The sequence below is a fragment of the Staurois parvus genome, unplaced genomic scaffold (genome assembly GCF_062004578.1).
Source record: "Staurois parvus isolate SC_StPar_1 unplaced genomic scaffold, SC_StPar_1.0 ptg002686l, whole genome shotgun sequence".
In the NCBI taxonomy this organism is placed as follows: Eukaryota; Metazoa; Chordata; class Amphibia; order Anura; family Ranidae; genus Staurois; species Staurois parvus.
The window spans coordinates 1,307,338-1,328,086 of record NW_028320482.1 but is presented as its reverse complement, the minus strand read 5'-3'; the positions used below and the strand labels follow the sequence as shown (position 1 = coordinate 1,328,086).

The window sequence follows — 20,749 nt, the reverse complement described above, 5'->3', positions numbered from 1 at the left end:
GTATGCAGGCAGTTCCTGGAGGGTGAAGGAATTGATACCAGTGAATGTCCCCCATGGTCACCAGACCTAAATCCAATAGAACACCTCTGGGGTGTCATGTTTCAGTCCATCCAACATCGCCAGGTTGCACCTCAGACTGTCCAGGAGCTCAGTGATGCTCTGGTCCAGATCTGGGAGGAAATCCTCCAGGACACCATCCGTTGTCTCATTAGGAGCCTCTCCCGATGTTGTCAGGCATGCATACAAACACGTGGGGGCCATACAAACTACTGAGGACCATTCTGAGTTTCTGCAATGACATTTCACCAAAATGGACTAGCCTGCTGCATAATTTTTTCACTTTGATTTTTGGGATATCTTTGAATTCAGTCCTCTGTAGGTCGATGTCACGGATCCAACCCACACGCCCACAGTGACTAGCTAACCGAGGCACGCACATGCGGCTGTGACTTGGGGTAAGAGGGAATAAGGGGGACTTAATCTGAATATATATAAGTATATAAGTCCGGCCGTGATATACTTTCACAGCCTGCACTACCTCTGGCCACCACTAGAGGGAGACTCCACTCCAATCCAGCTGGCTGACCATACACACAGGCAGATATGAATCTTATATACAATCTGGTGCACACTAAGGGTTGAGGAGAGCCTAGCAATCGCACACCCTTCTAGGATTCCTCTAGCTATCCTACAAGCTAGAACCCCGGTGTTAATCACTCTGCCACTGTCCACACCCCCCCACACCAGACGCACCACAAAAGGTAGCTTGCCACCACCCAACAGTTTTACTGGCCTGCTGGGCCACCACACACACACAGATCTCTGTCTGGCAGACCTGTTACCTTTACAATCTGCATGCAATCTGCCAACACGCCGTGCAATTGCATACAGATTGGCAATGAACTTGACCGAGCATATAAAGACACTGCAATACAATACAATGCAATCTCTCCAGAGATATGAGCCCGAGCTTAAGTACCCAGAAGTCACTTAATAATTTTGTGATTTAATATCCCGAAAGTGGGCAGTGCATAAAATATGTACAAAGTATAAAACGTTACAGAAAATACAAACAATACAAGAAGACACACAATTGGCTATTGACTATAAAATAAAAGGGAAATAAAAACAGAAATAGAACTTTTACCAAGAGTTATCTTGCGACTGGAGCAAGTCAGAGTGTCCACAATCCGTAAATAGAACTGGCTCCATACGAATCACAACATCCATATCCCATGTCCTCAATTTATGGGAATATGAATGTAGGCTGGACATTAGCCCTTGGCCAATCGACTCTGGGGGGTGTTCCTGTACCAGCCCACAGGATGTTCTGGGTACTGAAATGCCCAAAGTCGATTGGACCAGGAATGGTTTGAATCACTAAGTCAGGGATTGAATTTCCGACACTAGCACTTCAGTCCGATCGCAACAGTACCAATAACTGTTCAGCTGTCGCAATCAGGTGCCATATAACCATTTTCTGCATTTCTCTGGCATTCTACATAGGCTACAAATACAGTTTTACATGCAGGTGTAGCCTATAGTGTGTCCAATCAGAAGGAAGTATTTTCATCTCTCTGCAACTAATATTTTATCTTTTATGAGAGATGAAACATATTCCTTTGATCTGCTGATATACTTCAAAGCTCCCAGACACATAGGAACCACCTCTGGTCTCCCGCTGTGTCATTTAGCCGAACTGTCTCGAGCCTTTTACTTCCAGATTTCCCAGAAGGTAACAAATCTTATTGGCATCCAGGTGTCACCTCCTTACAGAGGAAGCCCTGTCCCTTTCAGATGCTAATTGGTGACCATATGTCTCTGACTTAATTCTGAACACATCTTATATTATTATAACATGGACTGAAGCTAAACCTACATTGTTATATTTCTACAGGTCACATCTCAGCTATTCAAATCTTACATGTACGTTACAGTCAATATTTTCATTTCCATCAAACGATGAGGTGTCCTTACATTCCTAAAACATTACCCAGTCCATGTCAGTATAGAGATCCAGAAGGAGATTTTTCCCCTTTGAGATCTGATGTGTTTTTAAAGTATTCCTTTAATTTTTTAAAGGAAGACTTCCTAGTGATTAGGGAGGACAGCCCCATATAAGTTATGGATTGTCGCTCATTGGATGGAGGACTGTAGGGTAGACAGAGGGTGTTTGAGTGGGTGGTGTCTGTGAGTGCTCTAAAATGCAAGGCCTAGCCATGCTTGCATCTCTTCCTACCCAGAACCCAGCCAGATAATGAAACACAGATTTATGTAACGTATCATCTCTGCTCTTTATTTCTATATGTTCTATGATATTTGTTTAGATTTCTCTGTATCTTACTTTCTTTGTATTATAAATACGTCTTTGCTTCCTTGTGCATTGTGTTTATTAATATAGCTATTACTGTAATATATTACTACCATCTATGTTGTCACAGCTTGATAAGAGGCACGGAGGAGCTCAGCTATGAGGAAAGATTAGAGGAACTGAATTTATTCTCTACTGAGCAGCGGAGATTAAGGGGGATATGATCTCCATGTATAATACATAAGGGGGGATATGATCTCCATGTATAATTCATAAGGGGGATATGATCACCATGTATAATACATAAGGGGGGATATGATCTCCATGTATAATACATAAGGGGGGATATGATCTCCATGTATAATACATAAGGGGGGGATATGATCTCCATGTATAATACATAAGGGGGGATATGATCTCCATGTATAATACATAAGGGGGGATATGATCTCCATGTGTAATACATAAGGGGGGATATGATCTCCATGTATAATACATAAAGGGGGATATGATCTTCATGTATAATACATAAGGGGGGATATGATCTCCATGTATAATACATAAGGGGGGATATGATCTCCATGTATAATACATAAGGGGGGATGTGATCTCTGTGTATTATACATAAGGGGGATATGATCTCCATGTATAATACATAAGGGGGGATATGAGCTCCATGTATAATACATAAGGGGGATATGATCTCCATGTATATACATAAGGGGGGATATGATCACCATGTATAATACATAAGGGGGGATATGATCTCCATGTATAATACATAAGGGGGATATGATCTCCATGTATAATACATAAGGGGGATATGATCACCATGTATAATACATAAGGGGGGGATATGATCTCCATGTATAATACATAAGGGGGGATATGATCTCCATGTATAATTCATAAGGGGGATATGATCACCATGTATAATACATAAGGGGGGGATATGATCTCCATGTATAATACATAAGGGGGGATATGATTTCCATGTATAATTCATAAGGGGGATATGATCTCCATGTATAATACATAAGGGGGGATATGATCTCCATGTATAAAACATAAGGGGGGATATGATCTCCATGTATAATACATAAGGGGGGATATGATCTCCATGTATAATACATAAGGGGGGGATATGATCTCCATGTATAATACATAAGGGGGATATGATCTCCATGTATAATACATAAGGGGGATGTGATCTCCATGTATAATACATAAGGGAGGATATGATCACCATGTATAATACATAAGGGGGATATGATCTCCATGTATAATACATAAGGGGGATATGATCTCCATGTATAATACATAAGGGGGGATATGATCTCCATGTATAATACATAAGGGGGGATATGATCTCCATGTATAATACATAAGGGGGGATATGATCTCCATGTATAATACATAAGGGGGGATATGATCTCCATGTATAATACATAAGGGGGGGATATGATCTCCATGTATAATACATAAGGGGGGGATATGATCTCCATGTATAATACATAAGGGGGGATATGATCTCCATGTATAATACATAAAGGGGGATGTGATCACCATGTATAATACATAAGGGGGGATGTGATCTCCATGTATAATACATAAGGGGGGATGTGATCTCCATGTATAATACATAAGGGGGGATGTGATCTCCATGTATAATACATAAGGGGGATATGATCTCCATGTATAATACATAAGGGGGGATATGATCTCCATGTATAATACATAAGGGGGATATGATCACCATGTATAATACATAAGGGGGGATATGATCTCCATGTATTATACACAAGGGGGATATGATCACCATGTATAATACATAAGGGGGATATGATCTCCATGTATAATACATAAGGGGGGATATGATCTCCATGTATAATACATAAGGGGGGATATGATCTCCATGTATAATACATAAGGGGGATGTGATCTCCATGTATAATACATAAGGGAGGATATGATCACCATGTATAATACATAAGGGGGATATGATCTCCATGTATAATACATAAGGGAGGATATGATCACCATGTATAATACATAAGGGGGATATGATCTCCATGTATAATACATAAGGGGGATATGATCTCCATGTATAATACATAAGGGGGGATATGATCTCCATGTATAATACATAAGGGGGGATATGATCTCCATGTATAATACATAAGGGGGGGATATGATCTTCATGTATAATACATAAGGGGGATATGATCTCCATGTATAATACATAAGGGGGGATATGATCTCCATGTATAATACATAAGGGGGATGTGATCTCCATGTATAATACATAAGGGAGGATATGATCACCATGTATAATACATAAGGGGGGATATGATCTCCATGTATAATACATAAGGGGGATATGATCTCCATGTATAATACATAAGGGGGGATATGATCTCCATGTATAATACATAAGGGGGGATATGATCTCCATGTATAATACATAAGGGGGGATATGATCTCCATGTATAATACATAAGGGGGGATATGATCTCCATGTATAATACATAAGGGGGGATATGATCTCCATGTATAATACATAAGGGGGGGATATGATCTCCATGTATAATACATAAGGGGGGGATATGATCTCCATGTATAATACATAAGGGGGGATATGATCTCCATGTATAATACATAAAGGGGGATGTGATCACCATGTATAATACATAAGGGGGGATGTGATCTCCATGTATAATACATAAGGGGGGATGTGATCTCCATGTATAATACATAAGGGGGATGTGATCTCCATGTATAATACATAAGGGGGATATGATCTCCATGTATAATACATAAGGGGGGATATGATCTCCATGTATTATACATAAGGGGGGATATGATCTCCATGTATAATACATAAGGGGGGATATGATCTCCATGTATAATACATAAGGGGGATATGATCTCCATGTATAATACATAAGGGGGGATATGATCTCCATGTATAATACATAAGGGGGATATGATCACCATGTATAATACATAAGGGGGGATATGATCTCCATGTATTATACACAAGGGGGATATGATCACCATGTATAATACACAAGGGGGATATGATCTCCATGTATAATACATAAGGGGGGATATGATCTCCATGTATAATACATAAGGGGGGATATGATCTCCATGTATAATACATAAAGGGGGATATGATCTCCATGTATAATACATAAGGGGGGATATGATCTCCATGTATTATACACAAGGGGGATATGATCACCATGTATAATACATAAGGGGGGATATGATCTCCACGTATAATACATAAGGGGGATATGATCTCCATGTATAATACATAAGGAGGGATATGATCTCCATGTATAATACATAAGGGGGATATGATCTCCATGTATAATACATAAGGGGGGATATGATCTTCATGTATTATACATAAGGGGGATATGATCTCCATGTATAATACATAAGGGGGGATATGATCTCCATGTATAATACATAAGGGGGATATGATCTCCATGTATATACATAAGGGGGGATATGATCACCATGTATAATACATAAGGGGGGATATGATCTCCATGTATAATACATAAGGGGGATATGATCTCCATGTATAATACACAAGGGGGATATGATCACCATGTATAATACATAAGGGGGGATATGATCTCCATGTATAATACATAAGGGGGGATATGATCTCCATGTATAATTCATAAGGGGGATATGATCACCATGTATAATACATAAGGGGGGATATGATCTCCATGTATAATACATAAGGGGGGATATGATCTCCATGTATAATACATAAGGGGGATATGATCTCCATGTATAATACATAAGGGGGGATATGATCTCCATGTATAATACATAAGGGGGGGATATGATATCCATGTATAATACATAAGGGGGATATGATCTCCATGTATAATACATAAGGGGGGATATGATCTCCATGTATAATACATAAGGGGGATATGATCTCCATGTATAATACATAAGGGGGGATATGATCTCCATGTATAATACATAAAGGGGGATGTGATCACCATGTATAATACATAAGGGGGATATGATCTCCATGTATAATACATAAGGGGGGATATGATCTCCATGTATAATACATAAGGGGGGATATGATCTCCATGTATAATACATAAGAGGGGATATGATCTCCATGTATAATACATAAGGGGGGATATGATCTCCATGTATAATACATAAGGGGGATGTGATCTCCATGTATAATACATAAGGGGGATGTGATTCCATGTATAATACATAAGGAGGGATATGATCTCCATGTATAATACATAAGGGGGGATATGATCTCCATGTATAATACATAAGGGGGATATGATCTCCATGTATAATACATAAGGGGGGATATGATCTCCATGTATTATACATAAGGGGGATATGATCTGCATGTATAATACATAAGGGGGGATATGATCTCCATGTATAATACATAAGGGGGATATGATCTCCATGTATAATACATAAGGGGGGATATGATCTCCATGTATAATACATAAGGGGGGATATGATCTACATGTATAATACATAAGGGGGGATATGATCACCATGTATAATACATAAGGGGGGATATGATCTCCATGTATTATACACAAGGGGGATATGATCTCCATGTATAATACATAAGGGGGGATATGATCTCCATGTATAATACATAAGGGGGATATGATCTCCATGTATAATACACAAGGGGGATATGATCACCATGTATAATACATAAGGGGGAGATATGATCTCCATGTATAATACATAAGGGGGGATATGATCTCCATGTATAATACATAAGGGGGATATGATCTCCATGTATAATACATAAGGGGGGATATGATTTCCATGTATAATTCATAAGGGGGATATGATCACCATGTATAATACATAAGGGGGGATATGATCTCCATGTATAATACATAAGGGGGGATATGATCTCCATGTATAATACATAAGGGGGGATATGATCTCCATGTATAATACATAAGGGGGGATATGATCTCCATGTATAATATATAAGGGGGGGATATGATCACCATGTATAATACATAAGGGGGATATGATCTCCATGTATAATACATAAGGGGGATGTGATCTCCATGTATAATACATAAGGGAGGATATGATCACCATGTATAATACATAAGGGGGATATGATCTCCATGTATAATACATAAGGGGGGATATGATCTCCATGTATAATACATAAGGGGGATATGATCTCCATGTATAATACATAAGGGGGGATATGATCTCCATGTATAATACATAAGGAGGGATATGATCACCATGTATAATACATAAAGGGGGATATGATCTCCATGTATAATACATAAGGGGGGATATGATCTCCATGTATTATACACAAGGGGGATATGATCACCATGTATAATACATAAGGGGGGATATAATCTCCACGTATAATACATAAGGGGGATATGATCTCCATGTATAATACATAAGGAGGGATATGATCTCCATGTATAATACATAAGGGGGATATGATCTCCATGTATAATACATAAGGGGGGATATGATCTTCATGTATTATACATAAGGGGGATATGATCTCCATGTATAATACATAAGGGGGATATGATCTCCATGTATAATACATAAGGGGGATATGATCTCCATGTATATACATAAGGGGGGATATGATCACCATGTATAATACATAAGGGGGGATATGATCTCCATGTATAATACATAAGGGGGATATGATCTCCATGTATAATACACAAGGGGGATATGATCACCATGTATAATACATAAGGGGGGATATGATCTCCATGTATAATACATAAGGGGGGATAAGATCTCCATGTATAATACATAAGGGGGGATATGATCTCCATGTATAATACATAAGGGGGGATATGATCACCATGTATAATACATAAGGGGGGATATGATCTCCATGTATAATACATAAGGGGGGATATGATCTCCATGTATAATACATAAGGGGGGATATGATCTCCATGTATAATACATAAGGGGGATATGATCTCCATGTATAATACATAAGGGGGGGTATGATCTCCATGTATAATACATAAGGGGGGGATATGATCTCCATGTATAATACATAAGGGGGGGATATGATCTCCATGTATAATACATAAGGGGGGGATATGATCTCCATGTATAATACATAAGGGGGGGATATGATCTCCATGTATAATACATAAGGGGGGGATATGATCTCCATGTATAATACATAAGGGGGGTATGATCTCCATGTATAATACATAAGGGGGGATATGATCTCCATGTATAATACATAAGGGGGAGGATATGATCTCCATGTATAATACATAAGGGGGGATATGATCACCATGTATAATACATAAGGGGGGATATGATCTCCATGTATAATACATAAGGGGGGATATGATCTCCATGTATAATTCATAAGGGGGATATGATCACCATGTATAATACATAAGGGGGATATGATCTCCATGTATAATACATAAGGGGGGATATGATCTCCATGTATAATACATAAGGGGGATATGATCTCCATGTATAATACATAAGGGGGGATATGATCTCCATGTATAATACATAAGGGGGGGATATGATCTCCATGTATAATACATAAGGGGGATATGATCTCCATGTATAATACATAAGGGGGGATATGATCTCCATGTATAATACATAAGGGGGGATATGATCTCCATGTATAATACATAAGGGGGATATGATCTCCATGTATAATACATAAGGGGGGATATGATCTCCATGTATAATACATAAAGGGGGATGTGATCACCATGTATAATACATAAGGGGGATATGATCTCCATGTATAATACATAAGGGGGGATATGATCTCCATGTATAATACATAAGGGGGGATATGATCTCCATGTATAATACATAAGGGGGGATATGATCTCCATGTATAATACATAAGGGGGGATATGATCTCCATGTATAATACATAAGGGGGATGTGATCTCCATGTATAATACATAAGGGGGGATATGATCTCCATGTATAATACATAAGGGGGGATGTGATTCCATGTATAATACATAAGGAGGGATATGATCTCCATGTATAATACATAAGGGGGGATATGATCTCCATGTATAATACATAAGGGGGATATGATCTCCATGTATAATACATAAGGGGGATATATGATCTCCATGTATTATACATAAGGGGGATATGATCTGCATGTATAATACATAAGGGGGGATATGATCTCCATGTATAATACATAAGGGGGATATGATCTCCATGTATAATACATAAGGGGGGATATGATCTCCATGTATAATACATAAGGGGGGATATGATCTCCATGTATAATACATAAGGGGGGATATGATCACCATGTATAATACATAAGGGGGGATATGATCTCCATGTATTATACACAAGGGGGATATGATCTCCATGTATAATACATAAGGGGGGATATGATCTCCATGTATAATACATAAGGGGGGATATGATCTCCATGTATAATACATAAGGGGGATATGATCTCCATGTATAATACATAAGGGGGGGTATGATCTCCATGTATAATACATAAGGGGGGATATGATCTCCATGTATAATACATAAGGGGGATATGATCTCCATGTATAATACATAAGGGGGATATGATCTCCATGTATAATACATAAAGGGGGATATGATCTCCATGTATAATACATAAGGGGGGATATGATCTCCATGTATAATACATAAGGGGGGTATGATCACCATGTATAATACATAAGGGGGGGATATGATCTCCATGTATAATACATAAGGGGGGGATATGATCTCCATGTATAATACATAAGGGGGGGATATGATCTCCATGTATAATACATAAGGGGGGATATGATCTCCATGTATAATACATAAGGGGGGATAAGATCTCCATGTATAATACATAAGGGGGGATATGATCTCCATGTATAATACATAAGGGGGGATATGATCACCATGTATAATACATAAGGGGGGATATGATCTCCATGTATAATACATAAGGGGGGATATGATCTCCATGTATAATACATAAGGGGGGATATGATCTCCATGTATAATACATAAGGGGGATATGATCTCCATGTATAATACATAAGGGGGGGTATGATCTCCATGTATAATACATAAGGGGGGGATATGATCTCCATGTATAATACATAAGGGGGGGATATGATCTCCATGTATAATACATAAGGGGGGGATATGATCTCCATGTATAATACATAAGGGGGGGATATGATCTCCATGTATAATACATAAGGGGGGGATATGATCTCCATGTATAATACATAAGGGGGGTATGATCTCCATGTATAATACATAAGGGGGGATATGATCTCCATGTATAATACATAAGGGGGAGGATATGATCTCCATGTATAATACATAAGGGGGGATATGATCACCATGTATAATACATAAGGGGGGATATGATCTCCATGTATAATACATAAGGGGGGATATGATCTCCATGTATAATACATAAGGGGGGATATGATCTCCATGTATAATACATAAGGGGGATATGATCTCCATGTATAATACATAAGGGGGGGTATGATCTCCATGTATAATACATAAGGGGGGGATATGATCTCCATGTATAATACATAAGGGGGGATATGATCACCATGTATAATACATAAGGGGGATATGATCTCCATGTATAATACATAAGCCAGACTATGTAACTATGTAGCTTAGATATACTTTCTAATTATTAGAACTGACAAAATAGTACATGTTTTATTATAAATAGGGGGAAATCTAAAACCACCCCCTATTTAATTCAAGGATATACAGTACATACACCCTAGCTCCCAACTGTTCCTGATTTCGAGGGACTGTCCCTCATTTGGAAGAAAGTCCCTCTTGTCCCTCCCTCCTCATTTTAGTCCGGTCTATATAGCTGTATATAAAATGCTTTATTTATGTATCAAAAAGTGTTTCCCAGTACTAAACCTTTCATCTAACGTTCATGTCTCCTTAAAGTGGACCTGTCATTTCTTGTAAATTTATTTTGCTGCTGCATTTGTAAATTCATGTAAAGCGCTGCATAAACTGTTGGCACTATATAAATCCTGTATTAGAATAATAATAATAATAAAAAATATTAATAATTCAATAAGTCAATAAAAGGAGAAGTAGTGGTTAAAAAAAGAGGGTTTAACCAATTTTTTTAAATATAATTCTTCTGTAAGAGGGGGGTGGGGGGTGTCAGGGGGTGTGTCCGACACATACATAATTTTGCTAATGGGTGTCACTTGTTCCCACCTCAGAAAGTTGGGAGGTATGCAGGGGCAGACTGACCATTTGGAAACTCGGGTACTGCCCGAGGGCCCGGGGTCAGTAGGGGGCCCCATGAGATGCCCCTGGTACCTTTTTCATAGGCTTTTATGAGTTTGGGCAAGGACACAGGGGCCCCATGATCCCCTATTGCCCGGGGGCCCCATGAGTTGTCAGTCCGCCCCTGGAGGTATGCATACACACGGAGCACAACTCCGTGGTCACACTATGAGATGTTTCTTAGGACTGCAGTTCCTCTGAGCTCCACGAGGTGGTGGTCTAATTTCTACCCGGACAGGAAGTCTCAATGGAAGATAGGAAGTGATGTCAGGCACAGACAGGAAGTGATGTCAGTTACAGACAGGAAGTGATGTCAGGTACAGACAGGAAGTTCCATGTGGGAGGAAGTACAGAGTAGTCCTTGCTGGAAGTGGCAGCAGAGGAGGTGATAAGATCTTATTTTCTATTTACATCCAGTAACCCCCCATTAGCTGCACTGGAGGCCCCCCTGATGTCTCCTTAACCAGTTGCTGCCAGGCTTATAGCCAGATGGGGGACCGGACAAATGGCTTACCCCTCCAGGTGGATGCTATATGGCATCCTTTCAGACATGCATAGTGCGCCTGCCTACAGGGCCGCACTGCAGTGCGATCTGTCCCTGGCCGTGTACCTCAGACACAGCCAATGACTGGTCTGTGTACCGGCCCCATTGCCAGTACCATGTGACCTGCTGTGACCAATCACAGCAGGTCACATGACAGTTGTATACAATGGATGGCTTCCTTTCATGCCATCCATTGTATACAAGTGTGTCTAGCTGTGAATGGTCACAGCGATCACATGCACAGGCTGGTCCAATCACAGCCCATCTGTGTCATGTGATTAGCAGAGGCTAAATCACAGCTAATCACAAAAAAAACCCTGAATGAATCGATTTCATTCAGGTAAATGCTTACTTATAGCAAAGTAATTCTTTGCTGTAAGCAAATGGTGTAAAAAAAAAAATACTGATCACTTCCCCAAAGTAGTACAATGTTACTATGGTATTATACTTCTTTGGTCATAGTGAAGTATGTAAAAAAAAAATACTGAAAATATTTTTTTTCATTTTTTCATTTTCCGAAAAATTACAACTTCAAAAAACTTGCCATGCCTCTTATGAAGTACGTCGGACTGTCTACTTTGCAAAAAGGGGTCATTTGGGGGATATCTGTACTGTTCTGATATTTGGGGGATATCTGTACTGTTCTGACATTTGGGGGATATCTGTACCGTCCTGACATTTGGGGGATATCTGTACTGTCCTGACATTTGGGGGATATCTGTACCGTTCTGACATTTGGGGGATATCTGTACCGTTCTGACATTTGGGGGATATCTGTACCGTTCTGACATTTGGGGGATATCTGTACCGTCCTGACATTTGGGGGATATCTGTACTGTTCTGACATTTGGGGGGTATCTGTACTGTCCTGACACATGGGGGATATCTGTACCGTTCTGACATTTGGAGGATATCTGTACCGTTCTGACATTTGGGGGATATCTGTACTGTCCTGACATTTGGGGGATATCTGTACCGTCCTGACATTTGGGGGATATCTGTACCGTCCTGACATTTGGGGGATATCTGTACCGTTCTGACATTTGGGGGATATCTGTACCGTCCTGACATTTGGGGGATATCTGTACTGTTCTGACATTTGGGGGGTATCTGTACTGTCCTGACATATGGGGGATATCTGTACCGTTCTGACATTTGGAGGATATCTGTACCGTTCTGACATTTGGGGGATATCTGTACCGTCCTGACATTTGGGGGATATCTGTACCGTTCTGACATTTGGGGGATATCTGTACCGTTCTGACATTTGGGGGGTATCTGTACCGTTCTGACATTTGGGGGGTATCTGTACCGTCCTGACATTTGGGGGATATCTGTACCGTTCTGACATTTGGGGGATATCTGTACCGTTCTGACATTTGGGGGATATCTGTACCGTTCTGACATATGGGGGATATCTGTCCTGTCCTGACATTTGGGGGATATCTGTACTGTTCTGACATTTGGGGGATATCTGTACCGTTCTGACATTTGGAGATTATCTGTACCGTTCTGACATTTGGGGGATATCTGTACCGTCCTGACATTTGGGGGATATCTGTACCGTTCTGACATTTGGGGGATATCTGTACTGTTCTGACATTTGGGGGGTATCTGTACTGTCCTGACATATGGGGGATATCTGTCCTGTCCTGACATTTGGGGGATATCTGTACTGTTCTGACATTTGGGGGATATCTGTACCGTTCTGACATTTGGAGATTATCTGTACCGTTCTGACATTTGGGGGATATCTGTACCGTCCTGACATTTGGGGGATATCTGTACTGTTCTGACATTTGGGGGATATCTGTACTGTTCTGACATTTGGGGGATATCTGTACCGTTCTGACATTTGGAGATTATCTGTACCGTTCTGACATTTGGGGGATATCTGTACCGTCCTGACATTTGGGGGATATCTGTACTGTTCTGACATTTGGGGGATATCTGTACCGTTCTGACATTTGGAGATTATCTGTACCGTTCTGACATTTGGGGATATCTGTACTGTTCTGACATTTGGGGGATATCTGTACCGTCCTGACATTTGGGGGATATCTGTACCGTTCTGACATTTGGGGGATATCTGTACCGTTCTGACATTTGGGGGATATCTGTAATGTTCTGACATTTGGGGGGTATCTGTACTGTCCTGACATTTGGGGGATTTCTGTACTGTTCTGACATTTGGGGGATATCTGTTCCGTCCTGACATTTGGGGGATATCTGTCCTGTCCTGACATTTGGGGGATATCTGTACTGTTCTGACATTTGGGGGATATCTGTACCATTCTGACATTTGGGGGATATCTGTCCTGTCCTGACATTTGGGGGATATCTGTACCGTTCTGACATTTGGGGGATATCTGTACTGTCCTGACATTTGGGGGATATCTGTACTGTTCTGACATTGGGGGGATATCTGTCCTGTTCTGACATTGGGGGGATATCTGTCCTGTTCTGACATTTGGAGGATATCTGTACTGTTCTGACATTTGGAGATTATCTGTACCGTCCTGACATTTGGGGGATATCTGTACCGTTCTGACATTTGGGGGATATCTGTACTGTCCTGACATTTGGGGGATATCTGTACCGTTCTGACATTTGGGGGGTATCTGTACTGTCCTGACATTTGGGGGATATCTGTACTGTTCTGACATTTGGGGGGTATCTGTACTGTCCTGACATTTGGGGGATTTCTGTACTGTTCTGACATTTGGGGGATATCTGTTCCGTCCTGACATTTGGGGGATATCTGTACCGTCCTGACATTTGGGGGATATCTGTACTGTTCTGACATTTGGGGGATATCTGTACTGTTCTGACATTTGGGGGGTATCTGTACTGTTCTGACATTTGGGGGATATCTGTACTGTTCTGACATTTGGGGGGTATCTGTACTGTCCTGACATTTGGGGATATCTGTCCTGTCCTGACATTTGGGGGATATCTGTACTGTTCTGACATTTGGGGGATATCTGTACCGTTCTGACATTTGGAGATTATCTGTACCGTTCTGACATTTGGGGGATATCTGTACCGTCCTGACATTTGGGGGATATCTGTACTGTTCTGACATTTGGGGGATATCTGTACCGTCCTGACATTTGGGGGATATCTGTACCGTTCTGACATTTGGGGGATATCTGTACTGTTCTGACATTTGGGGGGTATCTGTACTGTCCTGACATTTGGGGGATTTCTGTACTGTTCTGATATTTGGGGAATATCTGTTCCGTCCTGACATTTGGGGGATATCTGTACCGTTCTGACATTTGGGGGATATCTGTACTGTTCTGACATTTGGGGGGTATCTGTACTGTCCTGACATATGGGGGATATCTGTCCTGTCCTGACATTTGGGGGATATCTGTACTGTTCTGACATTTGGGGGATATCTGTACCGTTCTGACATTTGGAGATTATCTGTACCGTTCTGACATTTGGGGGATATCTGTACCGTCCTGACATTTGGGGGATTATCTGTACTGTTCTGACATTTGGGGGATATCTGTACTGTTCTGACTTTTGGGGGATATCTGTACCGTTCTGACATTTGGAGATTATCTGTACCGTTCTGACATTTGGGGATATCTGTACCGTCCTGACATTTGGGGGATATCTGTACTGTTCTGACATTTGGGGGATATCTGTACCGTTCTGACATTTGGAGATTATCTGTACCGTTCTGACATTGGGGGGATATCTGTACTGTTCTGACATTTGGGGGATATCTGTACCGTCTCTGACATTTGGGGGATATCTGTACCGTTCTGACATTTGGGGGATATCTGTACCGTTCTGATATTTGGGGGATATCTGTAATGTTCTGAACATTTGGGGGTATCTGTACTGTCTGACATTTGGGGGATTTCTGTACTGTTCTGACATTTGGGGGATATCTGTTCCGTCCTGACATTTGGGGGATATCTGTCCTGTCCTGACATTTGGGGGATATCTGTACTGTTCTGACATTTGGGGGATATCTGTACCATTCTGACATTTGGGGGATATCTGTCCTGTCCTGACATTTGGGGGATATCTGTACCGTTCTGACATTTGGGGGATATCTGTACTGTCCTGACATTTGGGGGATATCTGTACTGTTCTGACATTGGGGGGATATCTGTCCTGTTCTGACATTTGGAGGATATCTGTACTGTTCTGACATTTGGAGATTATCTGTACCGTCCTGACATTTGGGGGATATCTGTACCGTTCTGACATTTGGGGGATATCTGTACTGTCCTGACATTTGGGGGATATCTGTACCGTTCTGACATTTGGGGGGTATCTGTACTGTCCTGACATTTGGGGGATATCTGTACTGTTCTGACATTTGGGGGGTATCTGTACTGTCCTGACATTTGGGGGATTTCTGTACTGTTCTGACATTTGGGGGATATCTGTTCCGTCCTGACATTTGGGGGATATCTGTCCTGTCCTGACATTTGGGGGATATCTGTACTGTTCTGACATTTGGGGGATATCTGTACTGTTCTGACATTTGGGGGGTATCTGTACTGTTCTGACATTTGGGGGATATCTGTACTGTTCTGACATTTGGAGATTATCTGTACCGTTCTGACATTTGGGGGATATCTGTACCGTCCTGACATTTGGGGGATATCTGTACTGTTCTGACATTTGGGGGATATCTGTACTGTTCTGACATTTGGGGGGTATCTGTACTGTTCTGACATTTGGGGGATATCTGTACTGTTCTGACATTTGGGGGGTATCTGTACTGTCCTGACATTTGGGGGATATCTGTCCTGTCCTGACATTTGGGGGATATCTGTACTGTTCTGACATTTGGGGGATATCTGTACCGTTCTGACATTTGGAGATTATCTGTACCGTTCTGACATTTGGGGGATATCTGTACCGTCCTGACATTTGGGGGATATCTGTACTGTTCTGACATTTGGGGGATATCTGTACCGTCCTGACATTTGGGGGATATCTGTACCGTTCTGACATTTGGGGGATATCTGTACTGTTCTGACATTTGGGGGGTATCTGTACTGTCCTGACATTTGGGGGATTTCTGTACTGTTCTGATATTTGGGGAATATCTGTTCCGTCCTGACATTTGGGGGATATCTGTCCTGTCCTGACATTTGGGGGATTTCTGTACTGTTCTGACATTTGGGGGATATCTGTTCCGTCCTGACATTTGGGGGATATCTGTCCTGTCCTGACATTTGGGGGATATCTGTACTGTTCTGACATTTGGGGGATATCTGTACCGTCCTGACATTTGGGGGATATCTGTCCTGTCCTGACATTTGGGGGATATCTGTACCGTTCTGACATTTGGGGGATATCTGTACTGTCCTGACATTTGGGGGATATCTGTACTGTTCTGACATTTGGGGGATATCTGTACTGTTCTGACATTGGGGGGATATCTGTCCTGTTCTGACATTTGGGGGATATCTGTACTGTTCTGACATTTGGAGATTATCTGTACCGTTCTGACATTTGGGGGATATCTGTACCGTCCTGACATTTGGGGGATATCTGTACCGTTCTGACATTTGGGGGATATCTGTACTGTCCTGACATTTGGGGGATATCTGTACCGTTCTGACATTTGGGGGATATCTGTACTGTTCTGACATTTGGGGGGTATCTGTACTGTCCTGACATTTGGGGGATTTCTGTACTGTTCTGACATTTGGGGGATATCTGTTCCGTCCTGACATTTGGGGGATATCTGTCCTGTCCTGACATTTGGGGGATATCTGTACTGTTCTGACATTTGGGGGATATCTGTACCGTTCTGACATTTGGGGGATATCTGTACCGTCCTGACATTTGGGGGATATCTGTCCTGTCCTGACATTTGGGGGATATCTGTACCGTTCTGACATTTGGGGGATATCTGTACTGTCCTGACATTTGGGGGATATCTGTACTGTTCTGACATTTGGGGGATATCTGTACTATTCTGACATATGGGGGATATCTTTACTGTCCTGACATTCTTGGACCTCAAGAAATTAGATTGGCTGTCAGTACTTCAGGATTGATCAATATTCAGATCTATACTATAGTTTGTGAACTCTATAACTTTCCTACAAACTAAATAATACATCCTAATTTGGGTTATTTTCACCAAAGACATGTAGCAGAATACATCTCGGCCTAAATTTATGAAGAACAATTATTTATTTGCAAACTTTTATAACAGAAACAAAGAAAAACATGTTTTTTTTTTCTCAAAATTTTCTGTCTTTTTTTGTTAATTTAGGAAAAAATAAAAACCCCAGCGGTGATTAAATACCACCAAAAGAAAGCTCTAGTTGTGTGAAGAAAATGATAAAATTTTAGTTTGGGTACAATGTTGTATGACAGCGCAATTGTCATTCAAAGTGTGAGAGCGCTGAAACCTGAAAAATGGCCTGGGCAGGAAGGGGGAAAAGTGCCCGGTATGGAAGTGGTTAAAGAGGACCTGTCATTTCTAATAGGCTATCACATAAAGAGCAATCATTCTGGGGCTGTTATTCCCAGGTAATGCCAAACTGATGACCTGGAAGAGCCTTGCACCATGTTGGGTAGAGAAGTTAGTTGCCTTTTCATGGGGACACGCAGTTTTAAGTGTTGACATATTTGTGTCTTGTGGACGTTACACTTTATACAAGCAATACAAATTCTGATTTTACCATATTTGTGAAAAAAATTAACTTCTTTTTTTTAAGCCCATCTCCGAAGAAAGAAAAAAATGACCTGGACCTAAATGAGCATTTAACCCTTGAAAAACGGGCAGCCCCACTCAAAGGGTTAAATGGACATTTAGGTGAAGGGAACCAGGGAAAGCATTTTTACTTTCCTGAATCTCTTATCCCCCGGCTGTCAGCACTCTCCTCTACTCCCCTATGGACTGCCCTACCTCATGTCCAATGAACGGCTTTGGGCTCTGCATTGGTCTTGATGACATTAGAGAACCTGCCCCCCAATGTAACAAAGGAGAGAAGAAAGCTGCATGGAGTGGTCTTACATCCCAGAAGAGCCAGTGGAAGTGAAGGCTTGAGGTGCACAATGTTCTGGTTCTGTTTGGTCATATGTGGCTCTTGTCACAAAGTCTTAGTTAAAGATAAATATTGGGGAGGTGAATAGGAATCTATACACCTTATGGGGAAATGTGGGGATTTTATTAGGGTGTGATCATAGTTGTGTACTGTGTGCATTACTAACTTATGAGAAGGATACAGCTCTTGTGTCACCATTTATTACATATAATAGCATGAGATATCACCATACAGGGAAACCCGCATGGATCACATGGCTACACCAATGAGGATGGAGGAGGACTGGAGTCACATGACTGAGAGGATACTAAACCTCACCCTGGAGATCATCTACCTGCTGACCGGAGAGGTGAGGAGGATTCTGGGAGGTCACATGACATCACTCTTATCTCTATTAATAAAATACAGACCTGACCAGAGAGGTGAGGAGGATTCTGGGAGGTCACATGACATCACTCTTATCTCTGTTAATAATACACAGACCTGACCGGAGAAGTGAGGAGGATTCTGGGAGGTCACATGACATCACTCTCATCTATATTAATAAAACACAGACCTGACTGGAGAGGTGAGGAGGATTCTGGGAGGTCACATGACATCACTCTTATCTCTGTTAAAACACAGACCTGACCGGAGAGGTGAGAAGGATTCTGGGAGGTCACATAACATCACTCTTATCTCTATTAATAAAACACAGACCTGACTGGAGAGGTGAGGAGGATTCTGGGAGGTCACATGACATCACTCTTATCTCTATTAATAAAACACAGACCTGACCGGAGAGGTGAGGAGGATTCTGGGAGGTCACATGACATCATTCTTAGGTCTAATAATGAAACACGGACCTGACCGGAGAGGTGAGGAGGATTCTGGGAGGTCACATGACATCACTCTCATCTCTATTAATAAACACAGACATGACCGGAGAGGTGAGGAGGATTCTGGGAGGTCACATGACATCACTCTTATCTCTATTAATAATACACAGACCTGACCGGAGAGGTGAGGAGGATTCTGGGATTCTAGCATGATATTCCTATTGGTTCCTCAATACAGAGATTTCCTCCTCTGAAGTCAGGTGATCATATGACCATCACAGTGCCTCCATGTGACTCCCTAAACCCTGAGAGACACAACATGCAGAAGATTCTAGAAGTCACCAAGAAGATGATGGAGCTGCTGACAGGAGAGGTGAGCGGTGCCAGGAATTCTGGGACATTCTCCAGTAACAGACAAGGGATGTGTCTGGATGGTGACTGTATCATTGTGTGTGTCAGGTTCCTATAAGGTGTCAGGATGTCACTGTCTATTTCTCCATGGAGGAGTGGGAGTATTTAGAAGGACACAAGGATCTCTACAAGGACGTCATGATGGACAATCAGCCGCCCCTCACATCACCGGGTAAGAGGAGACTTTATTGTAAAGGAGAGAGCAGTACGGAGGATCCACCTAGATCCCCCATCATCTGATAAACACATAGAA

General features: G+C 41.3%; 2 protein-coding genes across 3 annotated transcripts in view; both read left to right on the top strand.

Moving 5' to 3' along the window:
- LOC149429913 (uncharacterized) overlaps positions 1-20,749 on the top strand; it is a 195,738-nt gene that overhangs the window by 98,421 nt on the left and 76,568 nt on the right.
- On the top strand, positions 12,000-20,662 carry LOC149429916 (gastrula zinc finger protein XlCGF53.1-like). Of its 2 annotated transcripts, XM_089666388.1 has the most exons (3): positions 12,000-12,065; positions 19,502-19,616; positions 20,324-20,662. In XM_089666388.1, the coding sequence occupies exons 1-3, from the start codon at positions 12,016-12,018 to the stop codon at positions 20,552-20,554; spliced, it is 396 nt and encodes a 131-aa protein (XP_089522514.1). In that variant the 5' UTR covers positions 12,000-12,015; the 3' UTR covers positions 20,555-20,662. The 2 variants fall into 2 exon arrangements, with proteins under 2 accessions (XP_089522514.1, XP_089522515.1); XM_089666389.1 differs by lacking the exon at positions 12,000-12,065 and having other exon boundaries at positions 18,760-19,616.